The 21,067-nt window shown below is 36.0% G+C and overlaps 1 protein-coding gene across 3 annotated transcripts in view; it reads left to right on the forward strand.

Annotated features, from left to right (window-relative positions):
• The window catches only part of LOC136818797 (putative autophagy-related protein 11), a 29,156-nt gene extending 10,319 nt beyond the window's left edge, over positions 1-18,837 (forward strand). For 2 of the 3 annotated variants that reach the window (XM_067075033.1, XM_067075032.1), the window contains 16 exons: positions 7,055-7,114; positions 8,383-8,491; positions 8,966-8,998; positions 9,159-9,296; positions 9,412-9,457; positions 9,956-9,991; positions 10,311-11,015; positions 11,197-11,253; positions 11,727-11,823; positions 12,115-12,231; positions 13,557-13,627; positions 14,231-15,703; positions 16,411-16,885; positions 17,334-17,423; positions 17,645-17,740; positions 18,498-18,837. In XM_067075033.1, the coding sequence (XP_066931134.1) occupies positions 7,055-7,114; positions 8,383-8,491; positions 8,966-8,998; positions 9,159-9,296; positions 9,412-9,457; positions 9,956-9,991; positions 10,311-11,015; positions 11,197-11,253; positions 11,727-11,823; positions 12,115-12,231; positions 13,557-13,627; positions 14,231-15,703; positions 16,411-16,885; positions 17,334-17,423; positions 17,645-17,740; positions 18,498-18,670 (3,776 nt within the window). In that variant the 3' untranslated portion in view covers positions 18,671-18,837. Of the gene's footprint in view, positions 1-7,054; positions 7,115-8,382; positions 8,492-8,965; positions 8,999-9,158; positions 9,297-9,409; positions 9,471-9,955; positions 9,992-10,310; positions 11,016-11,196; positions 11,254-11,726; positions 11,824-12,114; positions 12,232-13,556; positions 13,628-14,230; positions 15,704-16,410; positions 16,886-17,333; positions 17,424-17,644; positions 17,741-18,497 lie in introns of those variants that run through there. The other variant, XM_067075034.1, reaches the window with a different exon arrangement.
• Positions 18,838-21,067: the final 2,230 nt, after the last annotated feature.

The raw sequence follows: 21,067 nt of genomic DNA on the forward strand, positions 1-21,067 counted from the left end.
GACCGTTATTTTTCAAACACCCACCCTCTTGACTCAGTAGAAAAATAGAGTTTTACCACGAGGGAGAGCACAAAAGGCTATACTTCGAAAGCACTGCAGTTTAGGACTTCTCTTATCTTGGATAGGAGGATATTTTATTTTGGTATTTTCCCGTTATGTGCGACAGGATTGAATAGTTGTTTTGGTGAACATGACACTATTGAATAACAAATTACTCCACATAAATTATCTGACCTCAACCAGTAAAAATGTGATAAAATGATCTCTAGGTAACTGCTGCTGTGGAGTAATTATACAGAGTCCCCTTTTTTTCACTTACGTTTAACTTTTTTTGAAAATCCTTTTCGACAAACATTTAGACAACTTAACAACTTTGTTTTGAATCTTTGTTTGAAGCGATCTTCAGAGAATAAGAAACTTTTTAAGCGAGCCACCTTAAGGGAACTAATTTTCGCAGTAACTAATTTTCGCGGAACTAATTTTCACGGGAACTAATTTTCGCATCTTTGGGTGTCAACTGCGAAAATTAGTTCTGCGAAATGCAAAATTTACTAGAAATCTTTACAAAACCCTAGGAAAATGAAAGAATTTAGACAAAAAGTGGGTGTCTACCGCGAAAATTAGTTCCGCCAAAGACGCCAATTTCGTACCCTTGAACCGCGAAAATAAGTTCCGCGAAAATTAGTTCCCTTAAGGTACTAGTGGGAACAATGTACCAGCCTGTGACCAATCGCTTAAAAGAGAAAATCAGTGCTCTACTTGCAGGCTAGGCCATATAAACTAATCAGGATGATTAAAAAAACTCATAAGCTCCCTTGTATTAAATTTCTTTTCACTCATTCTTTTCTTTTGAAATAGACCACTTTCATTTCCCTTTGGCATGTTTTTTCTAGAATTTTTTTTCTCAAATCACCATTTTTCGTAAAGTTTGTCTTTGTCTTGTTTTGAAAGTGGCGGTCTATGAAGAGTCTTCATTTGAGAAAAACGTGAGAATTTATTTGTCTAACAAGAGATTCAATACAATATACCAGTTTCCTTTGTTGTTTCAAACAGGGCTAGGCTGCACGCATCCCCAGAATTTATTTTGTTATAGGGGATGCGTATCGTGTATGAAATTCCTGTCTGAGAGTGACCTCAAATTTGGGGTAACCAAAATTTGCATAAATTCACATAAGTAATGGGTAAGTTGGGACAGAGATATTGTAGACGATACGCATCCCCTATATTAAATCATATCAGTTCAGAGGGGATGCGTGCAGCCTAGCCCAGAGCTATAAACTTCACATAAGACTGTCAAAGTTATCGAACACAGGCATGCCCTTTCAAAGTTTTGTTCGCAGTGGAAGGTTTTCTTTTTTTCCTTGAGTGTCTGGAATGTTTTGATCACAATGAAGGGTCTTCTTTTTCTTACTTTCGATTTTGCTGGTCACAGACTGGACGTCTGCGTCTACTCTAATTTCAAAACCGATTGCATCAACTTTTTTATCAATATTTCAGACAAATGAAACTGTATCAAGCTGATTTTAATAGAAATGCTATAAAAGTATTATTGAGTGGTAGGTTGAAGCGTTTTTTCTTACAAAGCTTTTTTGTCCACAGGCAGCCAGTTTTTCTAGAAAAAACCAGGATTGTTGTGCTTCCATGCAAATTAGGATCTTTCGGATTCTACTTGTTTTTTCTTAGAATTTTACTTAAGAATCGTACTTTTTTTCCAACCAATAAACCAGGTTGGACTCAAAAGAATATTGGTTTGCCGTCACCCAACCTTATTCAAAATCTGCTGACCAACAATCAAAATCTTTTGCTATCTCAAAGAAGAAGCAATTTTTTTAAAACCAGACCTGCATGGACCTGCATCCAGACAAAAATTTCATTATTTACCAAAAGAAAATTTTATCCCGACGGACTCACCTTCATCCAAAAACTAGATTTGTGTGACAGCAAACCAAGCCAAGTCCAGCCCCAGACGTACCTGATATAATTTTCACAACTGTAAACGTACACTATTTAGTTACTTGTGAGTTTCATTTCAAACTAGCTGTCCGTAAAAATGCTTTTATGTTTTGATAGGCATTGAGCTAAATAGCGAATAGAGTTTAGAGTCTGAATACACATTAAGAAGCTGATAAATTTTTTTTGTCAGTGACCAGCCTTTGTTGCCTAGCAACCAAAATGTCTGAAAAAAATTCTTTTCATCAATTTTTAACTTCCGAGCTATCTGAAGAGCCAACACAGTGATTTTAAACCCCAGATATTCAAGCAAAAGGCCAATTTTAGTACTGAACTGATGCAGAAAATTTTTTTAAGAAAGCTTGTCTACTTTCTAGGATATTGTAAGAAGCAGAAAGTCAAAAGTGTCAAAAATTGGTCATTTTTCTTTAGGAAATTAGGACTGGTTATTTTAACCTAAGATACAGGCTGAAAAATTCACAACTTCTCCTTTTTCAAACCACTCAATACGCATAGTTTTCAAATGAGTGTTAAATTGAAAGCTTATGTTTAATACAAGCTTAACAACCTAATCAATTTTTATCCTCGTTTATTTTTGACGGGTCGAGAATTTTCAGAATTTTTTAAATAGGTGGGGGTTGGGTTGATGAAAAATTTATGATAGGGGTGACATTTTCGGGTAGGGGTCAGAGTTTATTGACTAGATCTCTCATTTTGTCTCCAACCTTTCTCTTTCTTCGGTTGAATCTACCAACAACAGACATAATTATAACAAAAGATGAATATGGTGTAAAAAAAAGCATGGACTATTTTCCCTAAAAATTGTTGAGACCGTCATAAACCTTTTTTCAGGTGGGGGTTGGGATGATGGTAAATTTTCAGGCGGGGTGACTTGGTGGGAGTTGAAGGGGTGTTGCCCTATGAGCTGAATTCTAATAGATTTCTAAGCCCACTGTCCATGTATTTGAAAGGAAAGGAAAGAAACATTGACTTAACAGATTTATATTAAAAAAAAACAATATTAAGTCGTCAGTTTGAGAACAAGGCAAGAGACATTTAAAGATCCACAAGTTTTTTTTGTTTCAAAGGAGCATAAAGTCGACTAATATTTTTATATTAAGATCCATTTTATAGGTCGACACTTTCAAAATAAATTTGGCTTTCAGACAACAATCATTACGTCTACATGGTGATCTCTTACGAAAGTTTTCTGTCTAAGATTCAAATCAAGCTCTTTTTGTTTCAAAGTAAACGTTTTAGAATAGCAAACTTAAGTCAACTATAAGATCTATATTAGGTCGACATTTTCAGAATAAATTTGACTTTCAGACATCAAACATTAAGTCGACATGGAGATTTCTTACAAAAGTAAGGTTATTAAGGAAACATTTTAGAAAAGCAAACTTAAGTCAACTATAAGACCCATATTAGGTCGACATTTTTAGAATAAATTTGACTTTCAGACATCAAACATTAAGTCGACATGGAGATTTCTTTCAAAAGTAAGGTTATTAAGGAAACGTTTTAGAAAAGCAACATTATATTAAGATCCATATTAGGTCGACATTTTTAGAATAAATTTGACTTTCAGACATCAAACATTAAGTCGACATGGAGATTTCTTACAAAAGTAAGGTTATTAAGGAAACGTTTTAGAAAAGCAACATTATATTAAGATCCATATTAGGTCGACATTTTTAGAATAAATTTGACTTTCAGACATCAAACATTAAGTCGACATGGAGATTTCTTACAAAAGTAAGTTTATTAAGGAAACGTTTTAGAAAAGCATCATTATATTAAGATCCATATTAGGTTGACATATTCAGAATAATAAATTCGACTTTCAGACAACAAACATTAAGTCTACATGGAGATTTCTTACAAAAGTAAGGTTAACGAAACGTTTTAGAAAAGCATCATTAAGTCAACTTAAAGATCCATATTAGGACTTTCAGACAACAAACATTAACAGTTCTTGCATCTTCCCATTTTTTAATATACAGAGCATCTTGAGGGGCTGTAAAGGCCCCCCTCTTGGGATCTTGGGAGGTGCTATGAACTTGAAATTTTGACCAATAATAGATCTTGATAAAAGAAGATGGCTTGCCAAATTTCAAGTCGGCCACCTGTCTGGTTGGTATTTTACAGACCAGAATGTTAAATTAGCTGCTAGAATGAATTAGCCGATTGGCTTCGTACTTTTTGATAAAATTGCGTCCATTTGCCAAATTAAATCACAGTATACCGAAAAAAATAGCTTCAGGGTGGTATTTGGTACTTTACAAACTGATCTGTAAAATACACACCCCCTTTTCCGGAACTCAGGAACTACTGTAGCTATTGACTTGAAATTTTCACCAGTGATAGGTCTTGACCATCTGAGACAATTTCAAGTCGGCCGCCTGCGTGGTTGGTATTTTACAGACCCATGGTTTCAGCCCACTTTTCAGGTGCCCCCATTGAGCATGGTGCCCCCAGCAATTTAGGTCCCCTTGAGAAATTGCTTTGAGCTAGGTACCCCCATTCAGCCAATTGACACTTTTTGTTCTTTTGTCATTCCTAAAATCTTAATGATAGCGTGGAAAGCGCTCACGCATGAACGCCTGCTAATAAGCTTTGTTGTTATGCTATAAAGATGGCGGCTGTAAATCAAAACAACCACATTAGAAAAATATAGCAAAAGATGGCGTGATGGGAAACGAATGAGAAATTGGATGGGAAACTAGGTGCTGGGGTAAAAAAATTCAATAATTTGAAATATTTTGAAATATTCGATTTGGAAAATATAACCAGCCCCCAGAGCCTCCATCAAGACAGCTAGGTACCCTTAATGAATAGGTAACCCCAAAGAATTGCAAGGCATTAGCCCCCCTCTACTAACCTGGCCTAGGTGCCCTTCAGATTTCTGGGGGGGCTGACACCATGAGACCGGTCAGTATTTTACCTAAAATGCTCACCTTAGGCTTAACTACTGGTCCGATCTCGCTGAAAATTTGAGAGCAAGCTTCTATTATTAACACCTACCACTGGTCAAAATTTCATATCAATGGCATTTTCCAATCTTGAGACTAATTTAGGCAAAAAAGGCAAATTTGGGCCGGTCTGTAAAATACACGCCTATAATAGGTGGGCAAAATTGACCCTGTGCCCCATACAAATATGTGAAATGGAGTTCCCACACAAAATTTGAGCAAAAAATATGGAAGTGAAAAAAAGTTAGAGGGGGTCCTATTTTTGGAGGTGCCAAAAATTATTGACGTCATCAGGTGGCAATGACGTCATCAATAATGACGAAAATTTGTCAGAAGGTGTCAATCCGTGATTTAGTCACACTGCCTAAATCTCATGAAAAATAAAGTCTATCAAAAATTATTAAGAATTTTCGGCCAGGGGGGGCCTATAGGCCTATAGGCCTATAGGTCCCCCTACCCCCGAAGATGCACGAAGGGTTAAGTCTACATGGAGGTTTCTTACAAAAGTAAGGTTATTAAGGAAACATTTTAGAAAAGCAACATTATATTAATACATGTATGTCCCAAAACTTTGAGGCAGCCTAGAGACTTGAAAAAATTGTCGGATTTGGCTGAAATTTGGCACGTTTTTTCCTTGGGTGAATATCTGGAGGCGTTTTTTTTTCATTTTTCAAAAATTTTCTTTTTGGGGCCTGGGGACGAGTTTTTTGCCAAAATGAGGCTAAAACTTTGGGCATCCTAGAGACTTTGAAATGATCGGATTTAGCACACTTGTGTTTATTGGGTGAATATCTTGGGGTCTACAATTTGGCCTACGAGTAATTTGCACCCACTGAAGTTGAGCCCAGTGCGTTGCGCACGTTCGACTAAATATTAATAAGATCCATATTAAGTCGACATTTTCAAAATATTAATCTGACTTTTAGACAACAAACATTAAGTTGACATGGAGATTTCTTAGAAAAGTAAGGAAACGTTTTATAAATGCAACATAAAGTCGACTGTATTATTATCTTTATATTATTAAGATCCATATTAGGTCGATGTTTTCAGAATTATAAATTTGGACTTTCAGGCAACCTACAATAAGTCGACATAAAGTTTTCTTGCAATATCAAATCGACCATCTTAAGCAGCATTATGCTGAAAAGTTTATTTGGATTTATAAGAAGGGAGCAATACAGTACCTTGAAGGGAACTTATTTTGGCGAGAACTAATTTTGGCGAATTCCTGAATTAGTTATCGCCAAGATTAAATAGTCTTACCAAACCAAATTAGACCGAACATTTTGACATTATAAATTGACAGTATTTTTTTTAACTTAGCTACTCATGGTTGCTTCAATGATTATCTAAAAAGTATGACTAAATTGTTGAATGACTTGACTTGACTATATGAGGAGACTTGATGACTTGACATACTGTTTTGACATACATGAACTGACTTCACAGAAAAATTTCAATATTTGACAGGTGAGAACAACTTAATAACAATTTTTAGTAGGGTGAGGGGGTCAAACTTCAGGGTAAAGCATAGCCATTGGCATGAACCCCCCCCCCAGCCCGCAGGGGGGGGGCTACAACCAAAATCTTCCTGAAAAAGGCTGGGGGCTGGATTTTTCTTCAATTTCAGGGGGTACCTATGATCTCTGGGGGTATCTAACTTTTATGCAGTAAGGTCTGGGGGCTTGGGAACTATATTTTATCTTGCTTTTATCTAACTATCATTATTCTTTTTAATTGTAAAAATATACAATTTTTTTCATTTCTTGACATATACTCAAGTCACAGGGGGTACCGATCACAGGGGGTACCTACTAACGTCTGTTGTTTGGGGGTACCTAAAATTCAGGGGGTACCTATTTTCTTAGGGGGTACCTAAACCCCTGGTCCATGCCATGCCCAAAAGAGGGTAGTTGGGCAATGAAAATATTTTTGATGTACTCACCTAAAGTACCCGGGTACTTATCTTTTTTTTTCATTATACACAAACACACCAAGGAAATTAGTTTTTGCTTTGTGCGAGCGGAAAATTCTTTGATTTTGATTTGCTATGATATGAGATATCACTCGTTATCACTTTTATTTTTGAAAATGTTAAAAAGATATATATTTTTTCAAATTTATAGGAAAAGGTGTTTTTGCAACAAAAGAGTTCCAAGTTGGCGATTTTCTCCTAGAGTATGCAGGTAATTTAATCGATTTCGTTTTGGCTTTAAAGCCTTTTTAAGGACAGTTGTCAGCTTTATTGAACGGTGCGCTCGTATCCTATTATTTTATATCCAATGTCACTAAATTAAATCTAAACTTGCAGTCTATTGAAGGACGTTTCTCCTTCATTCGAACGTCATTCAATCAGTAATTCAATATATGGTGTCCTCCAGGTTATCAGGTCCCCCTATCTGGACCCTAAAACCCCCATTTGGTCTTTTCCCCTACCTACCCTTTTTCTGGGGTTCCCCCAATTGGAAGAATAATTTTGTGACCACTTTTGCCACTCCAATTTTTTTTGCGAAAAAAAATAGCTTGCCAAGTTGAGAGCCTGTGTCCAAAGAATATCAAAATTTTAATGTGACACTCTAAAATTACTCGACACTTTTAAGTCAAAATTTAGAAATATTAGTCGGAGTTTTGACAAGCTGACGATGATTTTGCCTCTGTGCCTCTGATATCTTTGTTATGATATAGATACAAGACTTGAGAATTTAGTAGAACAACAGAGACTTTGTCAAGATTTTGACGTTGTTAGAGAGGTATTCCCACGAGGTATATCATCAAAATGTATTGTTTCAATTTATGGTTTTAACGAGGCGGCAACAAAGCTAGCAGTGATTTTTACAAAAAAAAAAAGATGGATGTCCAGTCGTTTATATGTTCATGATTCCCCCACATCTTCCTGGGGGGATCCCATGCAATGGCATGATCTAAAGTCCAAATATATCTGACCTCAAACAAAAAAGTTCCTCTTGTACTGTATGAAGCAAGAATAAATAACACGATCAAATTGACATATTATTTTATTCTCAGCTTCCGTTAAGCTAGAACCTAAGAATTTCTGTGTGTCCCCTCAAAACTTTGGAACAGGTTATAGACTTCCAAATGGTTCTATTCAACTAAAATTTTGTGAATCCCTCATCCTATTTTTGTGGCCCAGGGTTTTGCGTCAAAGCGAGGTCATAATATTGGGATGAACTGGAAACTTTCGCACTACTCCTTGGGTTAATCCTAGAGGCAAGTGAAATCAATTGTCGGACTTAACTGAGAAATTCTTCGTTCTCAAATTTAGACTTACAAACAACTTGCATGTTACTCAGGTTGAGACAGTAGGAATGTTTGACATTTTGGTCAGGTAAAACCTGGGAAACTTATCTGTTCTTCAGTTTTTAAAAACGGCCTAATTAGGTTCGTTAAAGTTGTTCAGAAAGTTTTTTTTAATCAGTTTTAAAACACCCTTTAGGTGAAAGAACCTCGTACGATGAAGCGTTGGAAAGGGAAAAAGAATATGAAGATGCCGGATTAGGATGCTACATCTATTACAATGTTAAGGGTCCGAATGGAAACTTTTGGTATGTTTTTGTGTGAAGTTTTTGAAAAAGCATTTTGTTTGTATTTTAGAGCAAAAAAATCTGTACTCGGGGGTGAATGATATAACATTTCTATTGAGCATCAATTGACAAACATGAAAAGATTCGTGAAAAGAAACTTTCGCGAGTCGGTAAATTTACTTTGGCTTTTGCGAGAATTAACTTTCCCAAGAGATTACACCCAGATTATTTTATGAAAATCTTTGCAGCAGGTGACTTAAACGCTTTCTCTGCACCCATCAAACCTTAATGTATCTAAATATTGATTTCTAAGTCGGTCTGAATCAATACCAATCAATACCAAACGTACATTTTATAGACATTTGACCCTGTTTGACCAAAATTCCAAAATGTTAAGGGAATTAATTATGTTTCTGTCTATCATGGCCTTAAGAGAGCTTAATCACCAAGTATTAACTGGCTTTTTCCAATATAATATTTTGTTTTTTTTCACAGCCTAGATGCAACCCATTCACAGCAAGCAGGAAGGTACGCTTTTGTGTGAAGAATGCACCAAGCTTATTTGTGACATTTAAATGTCTCGCTATAAAGGTTTCCCTTTGTAATAATTTTAATCCAACATCCTTTTTTGAATATACATTGTGAGGCTATTATTTTGCCTTAAAATTTCCTGCCATCCCTTTTTCAGATATATCAATGATTCCAAAAAGAAATGGGCAAACTCGTACACAAAAAAGGAGACAATGACATATGAAGGCACCGACTACAAGACAGTTTACCTCTGTATATATGCAAAGAAAACCATTCCCAAAGGCTGCGAAATAAGGTTTAGCTTTCAATCAATACGGTTATTTTAAATTTTTAGTAGATAGTAGATTTCACAACACTGGGATTTTGAGTGCGACATTCAAAAGCATAGAAAGTTTTTTCCCTTTATTTAGATACGATTATGGCGATAGGGATGAAGCATGTAGCTGGCGTTTAAAGGTGATAATTTACGGTATTCTCTTTCAATACTGAATACACTCCTCCGGTCTTAAATAATCTCCCCTGCCTTTGTATTAACTTTTCGATTTTTTTTTTATTTCGACCTCTTCCGAAAATAAATTTACTTTTATCCGAGCTTAGGCCACAAAGTTTTTTATTTAAGTTGCTTTTCCAACCACCCTGGCTATTACAAACCCCCTTCTTTATTAGGTTTCGAGATTTTTTCCATCTCCGCTTCTTCCAGACCGCCCTCTATTAGAGACATTACAGTACTCACCTCATTATTTTAGTTTTGATTTTTTATTGTTGTTGCTGTTGTTCGATTGATAGCATTAGGACCGCAATTTAAATCATTGTCTATCCACATTAAAGTTTTCAGGTTCTGTAGTGGCATTTGAGGGTAAAGTTTCTCTAGCAGCAGTCAAATATATCCAGTGACCCTCATAAATCCTATTAGTAACGACCTCTTGTTTTAATTGCCGCAATTGTTGTTTTCAGGAAAAGTATCAAAAACCCTTGATGAAATCCGATCTGGTAAGTACTCTACTGCATAAAATAAACAAGAATTTTAATTTTTGACTTTGAAAAATTGATTTATTTTCAAAAGGAAAATTGATACATTGCACATCGCGGGGGGTGGGCGTTATTTTTCAATAATTTATCCCTGGAGAAAATAAATTTTACCTCCAGGGTTTAATATACCTGGACGTAAATAATTAACCGGGCATATTGCAAATTTACCCAATGTACAATGTATCCACCACCCACTACGCACAGAATTTTTCTGGAAAAGCCTATTGATGATCTCGATCCTATTTTCTTTGAGATAAATTGTGAAATTTCTTTTTCCCAGTTGCAATACCAAATGAAAGAAGCGAAGCAGTTCGTGAAAGATGCGAACGAGGTAAATAAGGATAGCAATGAGGTTGATAAAAACGTGCTTGAGGTGGAGAAGAACACGAACAAGATAGATAAAGACACGAACGAGGTCGAGAAAAACGCAAACGTGGTTGATAAAGACACGAACGTGGTTGATAAAGACACGAACGAGGTCGAGAAGAACACGAACGAGGTCGAGAAGAACACGAACGAGGTCGAGAAGAACGCAAACGTGGTTGATAAAGACACGAACGTGGTTGATAAAGACACGAACGTGGTTGATAAAGACACGAACGTGGTTGATAAAGACACGAACGTGGTTGATAAAGACACGAACGAGGTCGAGAAGAACGCAAACGTGGTTGATAAAGACACGAACGTGGTTGATAAAGACACGAACGAGGTCGAGAAGAACGCAAACGTAGTTGATAAAGACACGAACGTGGTTGATAAAGACACGAACGAGGTCGAGAAGAACACGAACGAGGTCGAGGTGAAGAAGAACGATGTGGAAAATGGCGCGAACCAGATGAATAATAATGTGAAAGAGATGTGTAAAGACGCTGGCGAGATGGAGAAAGGTGCAAACGAGATGAAAAAAGACACATACATGGCCGAGAAGAACACGAACGAGACGGAGAAAGACGAAGAGGACGTTCATTTTGACATATCGGAAAAGGTGAATTACTCAAACTATTTGACTGTCATTGATGAGCTTTGATAACTTTGAATTTTTGACTTTTCGTAGGTTAGAATTCCAACACTGAACAGCAAAATTTAATGACACGAAAATTTTTTCCCTTAAGGTAGTCCTTAATGTTAGTCCTAAATTCTAAGCAGTAAAAAATTTATCATCGTAGGACACATCTGATGCAGAGAGTATAATATTTCAGCCTCTGAAAGACACTCCAAAAGAGGTATGTCACAAATTTTCTAATTAGACGTCTAAACTCGCATTTTGTTAATATTATTGCTATAATTGAATTTCAGTAAAACGTCATGTTAACTTTCGTGTTATTTTTTGTTCCTGCAGTGTTCAAAGAGTGGGTCAGGGTAGACATGACGTGACTGTCCAAAAGTTCAGTCATTATTCCATGGATTTGGTACTTAAAGTTCTATGCCGTCCTCATAGACGACGCTTAAAGATATTCAATTTACAAAATTCCTGTGTAGTACCGTGACTCAAAAAAGAGTGTAAAAGCTTGAATGTGCAGTACACTCAGTATAATGTTAATTTGCCGGAAAATAGTTTTTCATCGTAAAAAGGAAGGGTATCAATTTCAAGCATTTCGGTCAGCTTCGTCGGCTATCTCAGTTCGTTTGTTCAACAAGTTTGTATCAAGGGGTAAAAATAATTTTTACATAGTTATTTAAATTGATTTGAATTTAGACAACAATTCCAACAACAACGCAAGTATCAGATGTTACAATCGAAGATACTGATGATGAGGAGAACAGTAGAGACGATGATGCTCTTGCTGATAATGGTAAAGCGATAAACAGTACTAACTCGACTCTAGATAGCTCAAGAACCCCAGCCTTGAAACTGAAATGCAACCAAAAGTACCTGAGAATGATGAAACATCTTGACATTCTTTTGAAAAGCCTTTGTAACCTGAACCCAAAATTGGGATTTCTCATAGAAATGTGTCGTGAATTTACTAATACTCCTATCAACTTTTCTTTCTCTTCGTGAAAATGTCGTGAGATTAAAACAGAACCTTTTGGTAACATATATTTGAAATCTTGAAATTTACTTTCAATATTCAATATTTCAGCTAAATGTTTCGCTAATTTGAGACGTTCTGTACGTACTATCAGAAGGAAAGATTATCAGGGGATGGATTCCGAAGAAAGTCCTTTGGGAGATTTGAATGATCCTGACTTCTTACTAGGTACATTTCTACATTTTCTCTTTCTATTACCGAAGTTCTCAGTCTCCTTCAAGCCTGAAATTATGATCGATTCTCCCTTAAAAGTGCCAAACGCGTCATTTTCCAATTGTCTTTTACAATGTAGGAGGTTTAGCATCAAAAAACTGCAAATTATCCTCAAGCTCTGAAATTTTGCACAAGTTATTTTTATTGAATTTGACCGGGAGATTCAAAATAAAAGAAAAAAGGTCGTTTATGAGCCTTGGCAACTAATCCAATGGTTCCCATAGTTACCATGAAAACAAGAGAGAGTTTTAACAGATTTAAAAATCTGATTAAACCATCGAAAATAACACAAAATTCTGATGACTTATATATTGTACATTTCTTGATGATTTTCCAACTTAACTAACTCCTTAAGGGAAGAAATTTTCGCGGAACAAAATTTCGCGGTTTTTCGGCAAAATTTCTTCCCTTAAGGTAGTCTATAAGGGTTAAAAATTTGTTGGTGACAGGTTAAAATTTCTAAATTCAATGAAGATAACTTGTTTTAATTTTTGGCCCGACAGTGTCATTTTGCGCCAGACGCGAAGCGGGGGGCGCAAATAACATTCAAAGCTGACCTTCTTCAGCTCTTGTACCACTTTTTTCTTCGATAATCAATTCCTCAAAAATCATCAGTTTCTTTTCACTTTCTGGCACTCAAAAGGGTTTTTGATACGAACTTTTTGTTGATACTAACTTTTTTCCAATACCAACTTTTTTTATCGATACCAGTTTTTTTTAACGAGGCGCAGAACTTGAGTTAAAAAACTTGGAAAACTTCGAGTTAACAATTTTCGGCTTAGCTAAATTATGATGTCTTTATGTGCAAATTATGACGCCACTCGATTATTAAATTCTAAAGGCTTTTTTATAAGATTGATAGAATATAATGCTAATAAGAATATCAGATTGAAAATTTAAGGGGAACTTCTTAAGAATACCGTGAGGGTGATATTTTGTAAATTGACATATAATAACTTTCCGTAATTCTTCTCTATAATTCGAAGAAAATATTTGATCTCTTGAAGATCGAATTAGAGAAAGTCGACTCTGGCTAATTCAATAAACCTTTTTGTGAAAACAAGTCGAGTTAGAGTTAGAGTTAGAGTCCCCCCCCCTCTAACAAAAGTGTGATTTTCTCGCAAATCCTTTTGCTACTACTAGCTTTAATTCGTACGCATTTAAGACTTTAATATAAAAGAATCTCTCTCTCTTTCTCTCTTTCTGTTAAATTAAATCCGCCCTGTAACAAAATCGTTCAAGGTAGCTTCAGTAAAAACATACAACATATCTTTCCGCAGACTTCGACGACGAACCAGAAGAGATTGCTGATCCTGACGCTGCCTTGGAAAAGGCTATTGCAAAGATGAATGTAAGTAGAAGTTTTATTTTGGTTTTACTTTATTGATTTGACCGGAATTTACCAGATCTTATCTAAATCAGTACTAATACTCTAATCTTAATCGTACTTATACCCCTTATCGCATTTTTTGATTATTCTAAAAAAGCGATGCATTGTGGGATTGTTATGGTATTACAATAGAAACCTCGAGGGAATTTTATTGTAATAATCCCATAACAATCCCACAATGCATCGCTTTTTTAGAAAAATCAAAAAATGCAATAAGGTCTATTTTCGCAGGCATAGTGCGGAAAGGGGTCGGCCCCTTCAGAGCTTTAAATTCCTGACATCATGCTATCGGCTCCCGGGGAGGGCAAATTTGACTCTGAACTGCTCTGAACAAGCACGTGTGCCACACCCTGGACAATATTCAGGATTTAAACGGGAACCTTTTAGTTTTTGAAGTTACTTTTTTTCAATTTAATCGGCCTTTTGTCATTTTGAAATAGTTTTAGGAACAAGACACATATTAGAAAAAACCGTCTGCCGAGGCTGTGTTACCGGATTTTAAAACAGCTAATATACCATGTGAATAAAATTACTTTTCTATTCGATGTCTTTTTTCTTGTTTAGGAACTTTGTGGAAAATTCGAAGAGCAAGATTTTGATCAAAATCCATATAGAGCTTCTTCTCCTGTGAACGAAATGGAAATAAAAAATGATTCGGCCATTGGTCTGGGGATGAGTGTCGGTGAAATCATTGACACGTCACAAGAAGAGCCTTCTCAACACCACTCAGAAAACACACCTGAAAACCACTCAGAAAACACACCTGAAAATCACTCAGAAAACACACCTGAGAACCAACCAAAAAACGCAACTGAAAACCAACCTAAGAAGAAAAAGAAAAGACCCAAGCGCCCCTGTCCCTTTGGTTGCAAAAAGCTTCAAAGTGTTTTAAGTCGTCATCTGAAATTAATGCACAAGGATGAGCCGGCAATCATAGAGATCTTATCCAAACCAAAAGAGCTGCATAACAAATGCTTTGATAACCTTAAGAAAGAAGGGATTTTTAAGTACAATCAACAAGAAATGACCCAGGAAAACCCAAATTACATGAGAGAGAGAATACCAAAAATCTCTGCCACGAATGTTAACAACATAGTTATCTGCTCCGAATGTAAGGGAACCTATTCAAAAGGGTTCAAATCCCGCCATCAAATCGAATGCGGAAAAACAGGGGGTCGAATAATGATTCCTATGGTCCCTGTGAAAGATATGGTTATCACGGAATACCCGCCTGAATTCAAAGAGGTAATCAACAAGATGAAAATAGATGAAATCTCTTCACTCGCCAAAACAGACCCCTTTATTCTTGTTGTTGGTGCCCGTATTTTCAACGGGAATAAATGCAAGGAAGAGAAGATACAGGAAGTGAACCGACGGGTCCGTTCTTCAATGCGGCTCTTGAGCCGTCTTCTCCTCAAATTCAACGAATCTTTTGGAAGTGAAAAAACTTTATCTTCGTTGTTCGACAGAGAAAACCTTAAACATTTAAGATTTGCTATAGACGCTCTTTCAGAAAATGAAGACGAGGTAAAAGCTGGATTAAAAGTTCAAATCCAAAACGTCATCAAGTTAGCTGCAAAGACTCTTGAAGCTCACTTTTTGGTCGAAGCAAAGAAAGAACTTTCGGAAATGGTTTGTGAGTTCATGAAAGTGTTTCACCTCGTGGAAGATGAGCTTTTCAATGGAGCGCTTTATAAGATTAAGCAAAAAAGGAACAAATCAACCCGGAAGCCAGGAAATTTACCGGATGAAGAAATTGTACAAGATTTGAAGTCATATCTTCTTGGAATAATACGGAAAGATCAATTTATTTTCAAACAACCAAGTGAAGTATACGTGAACGTTAGAGACGCTGCCTGCGCTAGGTTGACCATTTTTAATGGTCGTCGTGGTGGTGAGCCAGCTCGTTTGTTTACTTACCAATGGCAAGAAGCCATCGATGGAATATGGCTTCGACCGGAAAAACGCGAGCAATATAAAAGAGAAGTTAACACAAAAAACCGGATCACGTACCAAGAAGGGAAAGGCGAGAAGCAGGTACCTTAACGAAATTCAGTCATGAAATTTTCTTAAAATACACCCCTACACGCTATTTTAAAATAAGAATAGTGAACTTTGGATGAGGGTTAAGTATTCTTAAGAAATTGTCGAAATTGAGGGTGAAAATATTCTTAACGTATTCCTACTTCTTAATAACTTGAGAAATTATCAATTTGAGAGTTTTGGACTTTTAAATGAATATTTTGAGTTTAAATTAGATTTCTGCCTAAAAGTTTAAAATTTAAGTCTAACAAAGGAAGTAGTTTTCTCAATTAGGTAAACATGAAATGGGTGTAAAACTGGAATCCCAGCCCTATTGGAACATTTAAAAAAAAAATCATCCCTGGTAGGATAATACCCTAGAATTTCAGCTCCACTTGAAAATTAACTTTTATTTCATCCTTATTCAAAATTCAATGTTTCAAAGTTACACAAATCACCCCCACTGAATTTTTTAACCTTTAGCAAAATAGAATTTCTATCCCAAATGGGATTTCAATTGGAACTTTTATCCCCAATGAGGAAAAAGTTCCAACGGGGCTGTGAGACAGGGGTGTTAGTTATCATTAACTGAAAGAGTAATTTTGGGGCAGATTTATGGTTCATCAACATAAGAAAGTCAAGTTTTTTTAGCTTTTTTCTTTACAGAAATCAATGGTAATCTATTCGGCATTAATTAATTCTCGTATTTTTTTTCACTTAAGGTATGTGTGTTTATCCCACCTGACACGGTTGATGCAATGATATTTTTGTGCGATGATAAAGTCAGGAGCGATGCTGGGGTATCAAGCAACAACAAGTACGCCTTTCCATCAACTGGTAACAGTTTGCTGCACTGCGAGGGCTGGCAATCACTGACAACATGCTGCAAAAAGGCCGGTATAGAGTCAAAAATCAATGGCACATTAAATCGCCATAGAGTTTCTTCCATAATGGGCGCGTTTAATCTTACCGAAACTGACCGAAACCTATCATATGATCACTTTGGTCACTCTGAGGAAATGAACAGATTCGTGTATCAAATCCCTCAGGCTGAACAGCAGTTAGCCAAAACAGGAGAGTATTTATCTCTCATCGATAAGAATCAAAGGCCATCAAATTCTGAGGGATTAGACTCGCAAATGAATGCTACCACATCATCTCAATCGACCGATCAAAAGAAAACAACAACTAATAATGGTATGGGTACTCCACAATTTTCGATTTTTTAAATTTTAATCTTCCCCTTATTCATCATAGAATGACCCTCCCCCATGAGCTCAGGAGGGGGGCTAAGTATTGAGTAATCAAACTGGGGCTGAACTGAATTCAAATAATTTCAAAAAATCAATTCTATCAAATTTCTAATTTATATACCTTTTAAGCGCTTTTGGTTGTGATATGTCAATTAGGTGACCTTGTTGTTTATTTTGTTTAGGAACTTTAAAACATAATGTTTTTGGTTTTCATAAAGGTGGGTGGGGGCATTTTCATTAGTCCCCCTGAAAAGAGCTGGGGCTGGACCCCTCTGCATTCTATGTTCATTATCGAATGACCTCCGAGGCTAAAGTGTTTCTTTGGCAGCTGAATGAGAATGTTATTGGTACTGAGATGTATTAAAGATTAATCGCATTAATTTCATTATTAGGTGAAAGGAAACATCCCAGGAGAAAGAGAAAGGCTGCAGCAGTTGAAAGCGACCATAGCTCGTCTGATAGCGAAGATGACCCAATCCAGAGTAAGTTTGATAGACATTTGATTGATTTGAAATGTTACCTAGCAAAATAATCAATCAATTCTGACCAATTCGCTGCAATTCGATCAATTCCTTCACTGCATGAAAAGTCGTCTTCTCTAACGCAAGATATATATGAGTTCGGATTCCACGTGCCCTCTCCTGGCCTGGAATTCTTTTGTCAATCTCAAAAATGAATTTAATTTGTAATTTGACTTTTACAGCGATGAGAACGTTTAAATGGAGTGAACCTTTAAAACTTGACTTCATTAAAACCTTTGGAGGGTTTGTAAGAAGAACAGAAAAACGAAAAATGCCAAGTAAGTTCTTTTTCTTTACTTGATACAAAATATAAAATACAAAAATAAAGTTAAAATAAGCTGAAATAAGGCTATTTAGTAGAGCAAAATAAAGCTTGGTACTCACGTATTTGAAAAAGTGGCGTTTAACACTAGTCGCGGGCGTTTAATTTTTCAGATCATCTATGTACTCACTGGGATTTCTCTGCTGGGAGCTTTTCTGCAAAGAGAGATAGAAAAAGAGGGGAAAACTGAAACGAAATCGAAAGTAAAAATCTAAAATTACAAAAGAATTGAAAAAAATTAATCTTGTTTACATTGCGGTGCCTTTGAACCTTAGTCGCACGTATCGAAATTTTTTTATATGTGCGTTTAACTTTTTTTTCATTAAGTACGAACGTTTAACATTAAACGCAGGTGTTTAACACTAAACGCCCGCGACTAATGAGTGTACTCACTAGGACATTTTTTTCTTAGTCGCGTGCGTTCGCGCGGCGCGTCTATTGTTAAACTCACGCGACTAGTGTTAAACGCCACTTTTTCAAATGCGTGAGTACCAAACTTTTGACAGCTGAAAATATTCTTAAAAATTAATAAACGGGGGGATCTCAATAAGGTCCAGGGGTTGGAAAATTTTCGAAAAATGAACGTTAGATTTGTTTTTCATTAAAAATGCAGCACTATCGAATTACGATGGAGAACTTTTACTGTTGGCTTACTCTGGTTTGAATATAATTGCTTCGATTTAAGTTGCAAACAATGATTTAACTTTCTTTAGCTAAAGAAGAAATGATGGATTTCATGAAGAAAAATGGTGAAGATGAACGGTTGTATGGAAAAGTCAAGATCCGGATTAACAACGAAAGAAACGCAATAAAAAAAAAAGCTAATAAGGAACAGACAGAAATCGATAAACGAGTTGCTAAACGAGCAAAAGAAATGGAAATGTAATTTTGATGGGACTTACTAGTTGATTGCTTGCAAGTTTATAAATGGAAATTTTGCATATTGACAGTTGTTACAGATTTGTTTTTGTTTCTTCTTTAAAACATTAAAATTTCGAGACTTGGTCATCAAAGAAATGTTGGAAAACTAATCTTGGGTTCCAAATAAATGCCCCCCCCGCTTGTTAATTTTTCGATTTTAATTTTCCAACCCCCCCCCCCCCCCCCCCCCCCCCCCCCGTTTATTAATTTCTAAGAATACTTCCAGCTGTCAAAGAGAAGGCCCCTTGTTTTGCTCTAAATAGCCTGATTTTAGCCTATTTTTACCTTATTTTTGGGTTTTAGAAGTACAATTTCCAACCCCCTGGCCATTAGGTCCCCCCAGTTTATTAAAATCTAGAAAAACCAACCCCCCCCCCGTTTATTTGGAACCTAAGAGTATCCACTAAACTTTTTGAGATTATGGACAACTGGTTCATACAGATTCCAGTCCACTAGAATGATTTTAATGTCTGATGTTAACCTTAATGTTTGTATTTTGTTATTTAAAAGTTCCTAAAAAAGGTCAGTTTTTCTTTGGAATTTCCGTTTTTATGGTTTTGCTATGGTTTTACTGTTAAAATGTCCTCGGTCATCGCAAAAACCTCGCAAGCTAAAAACTTTTACAACTTAAATCGAAGCAATAACATTCAAAATAGATTGAGAACCGGTCATTTTTGTATTAGAAAAGCCTTTTTGTTTGCGCTTTTCCGTCTGCGACTTTTTACTTTTTGCCCATGTAGATTGACATCATTTTAATTTTTGTAAGTGGTCATAGCAGTACGTTTCAGAGCTAGCGGGGTTGCAAAATCTAGCTCAATTTAAGGATTTAACAATGACCTTGTGATAGGTTGGAATTCTTCCATTTCCCCAACGGCAAGACCCCGTGCATTCAATTTTGAAACTAATTCCTGGTGTTTGATATTTCAACTAACTTTCTTGTAAAATATTTCTATCACGCTTTTTGACTGTCAACAGAAAAAATTTAAACCTTCTTGTACTCGGATTGTTCTTGAATCTTTCCACGACCTTGTTTGGAAATTTTAATTGTCGACCTAAGGGTTAGTTATAATTCTTCGTAATGTCGACCTAATGTCCATTTACTTCGAAATATTTGTGTCGAGTGTAATGCAACATTTCGATCATTCCGATTCGTAAATGCCAATTGAATTGTAGACCCAATATTGATTTATAAATCATTGTGACGACCTAAAGTTGTTTTTGCATTGAATATTCAACCTAATGTTCCAAATAATCTTTTTGTCGGCTTTGAGTTGCACTTGAAAAATTTGTCGACCTAAAGTTGTGTATGCATTATACATAACTAAAATTGTAGACCTAATGTTCATTTAGTTAGAAATGTTATTGTCAAAGGTTATGAGTCACGTTTCAAAGTTTCCCTTTTTTTAAATGCCGAGAGCTAATTAGAAACCTGCGTATTGACTCAAAATTTCCAATTTCTAATGTTACAAGTTTAGATTGACCAGATTGTTGATTCACAAATTTATGTGTCAACATAAAGTTGGTTATGGAAAGACAGCATTGTCTACCTAATGTTCATTTTGTAAAAGCTCTCACCTAAAGCTACATTTTACTCAGAATTTCTTAGATGCAAAATATGTTGACCTAATGTTCACTTTGAAAAACCATATTTGTCGACCTAATGCAATTAGTTTGAAAATTTTCTGTGTCGACCTAATGTTGTAATTCCAAATACTTTAATCTTTTTAGCTAGGTTAGCTTTTTTTTCCACGATACGCGGAAACATAGTTCGATTTCAGTAATTTGAGCACTTTTGTTTAATTTTGACTAAAGGGCGATCATTTTTAAAATGTCGACTTTAACCCGATCTAATATCTATTTTTTACGCAAGGTCGACACTTGTTGAATACAAATCGTTAAGTCGACATTTTTTCTTCAATTGCTAATTCCTCAAAAAGCTAGGCTTGACAGAAAATTTTGATAGTTCAAAAGCCTTAACTATATCAAATCCTGTTGCTATGTGCCGTTATTTTTCCAAAGTAATTGTGTCGACCTAAGGTATGAAGATAAACATTGTCGACTTATCGTAGATTAAGTGTATATTAAATTTCACCGATTTTTTTCTGCACTGTAAGGGTGCGTTTCTAAAAGCCAATTTTTTCGCCGCACATACCGTCAGTTGGTAAACCCACTGCCCCCCGGGCAACTTCACCACCCGTACCGGCAGTCTGTTTAATTATAACAACAAAAACAACTGACACGGCGAGAATTGAGGACACCAAACTTATAAAGATGGCACATTATCTTGCTTCAGCCAGGGACAGAGTAAACTATGCTATAGTCTAAGACAAATCACTATCTAAGAAATAAGCCCAAAGCCGAA

This window comes from Clytia hemisphaerica, unplaced genomic scaffold, assembly GCF_902728285.1.
Source record: "Clytia hemisphaerica strain Z4C2 unplaced genomic scaffold, Clytia hemisphaerica genome assembly, whole genome shotgun sequence".
Classification (NCBI taxonomy): domain Eukaryota; kingdom Metazoa; phylum Cnidaria; class Hydrozoa; order Leptothecata; family Clytiidae; genus Clytia; species Clytia hemisphaerica.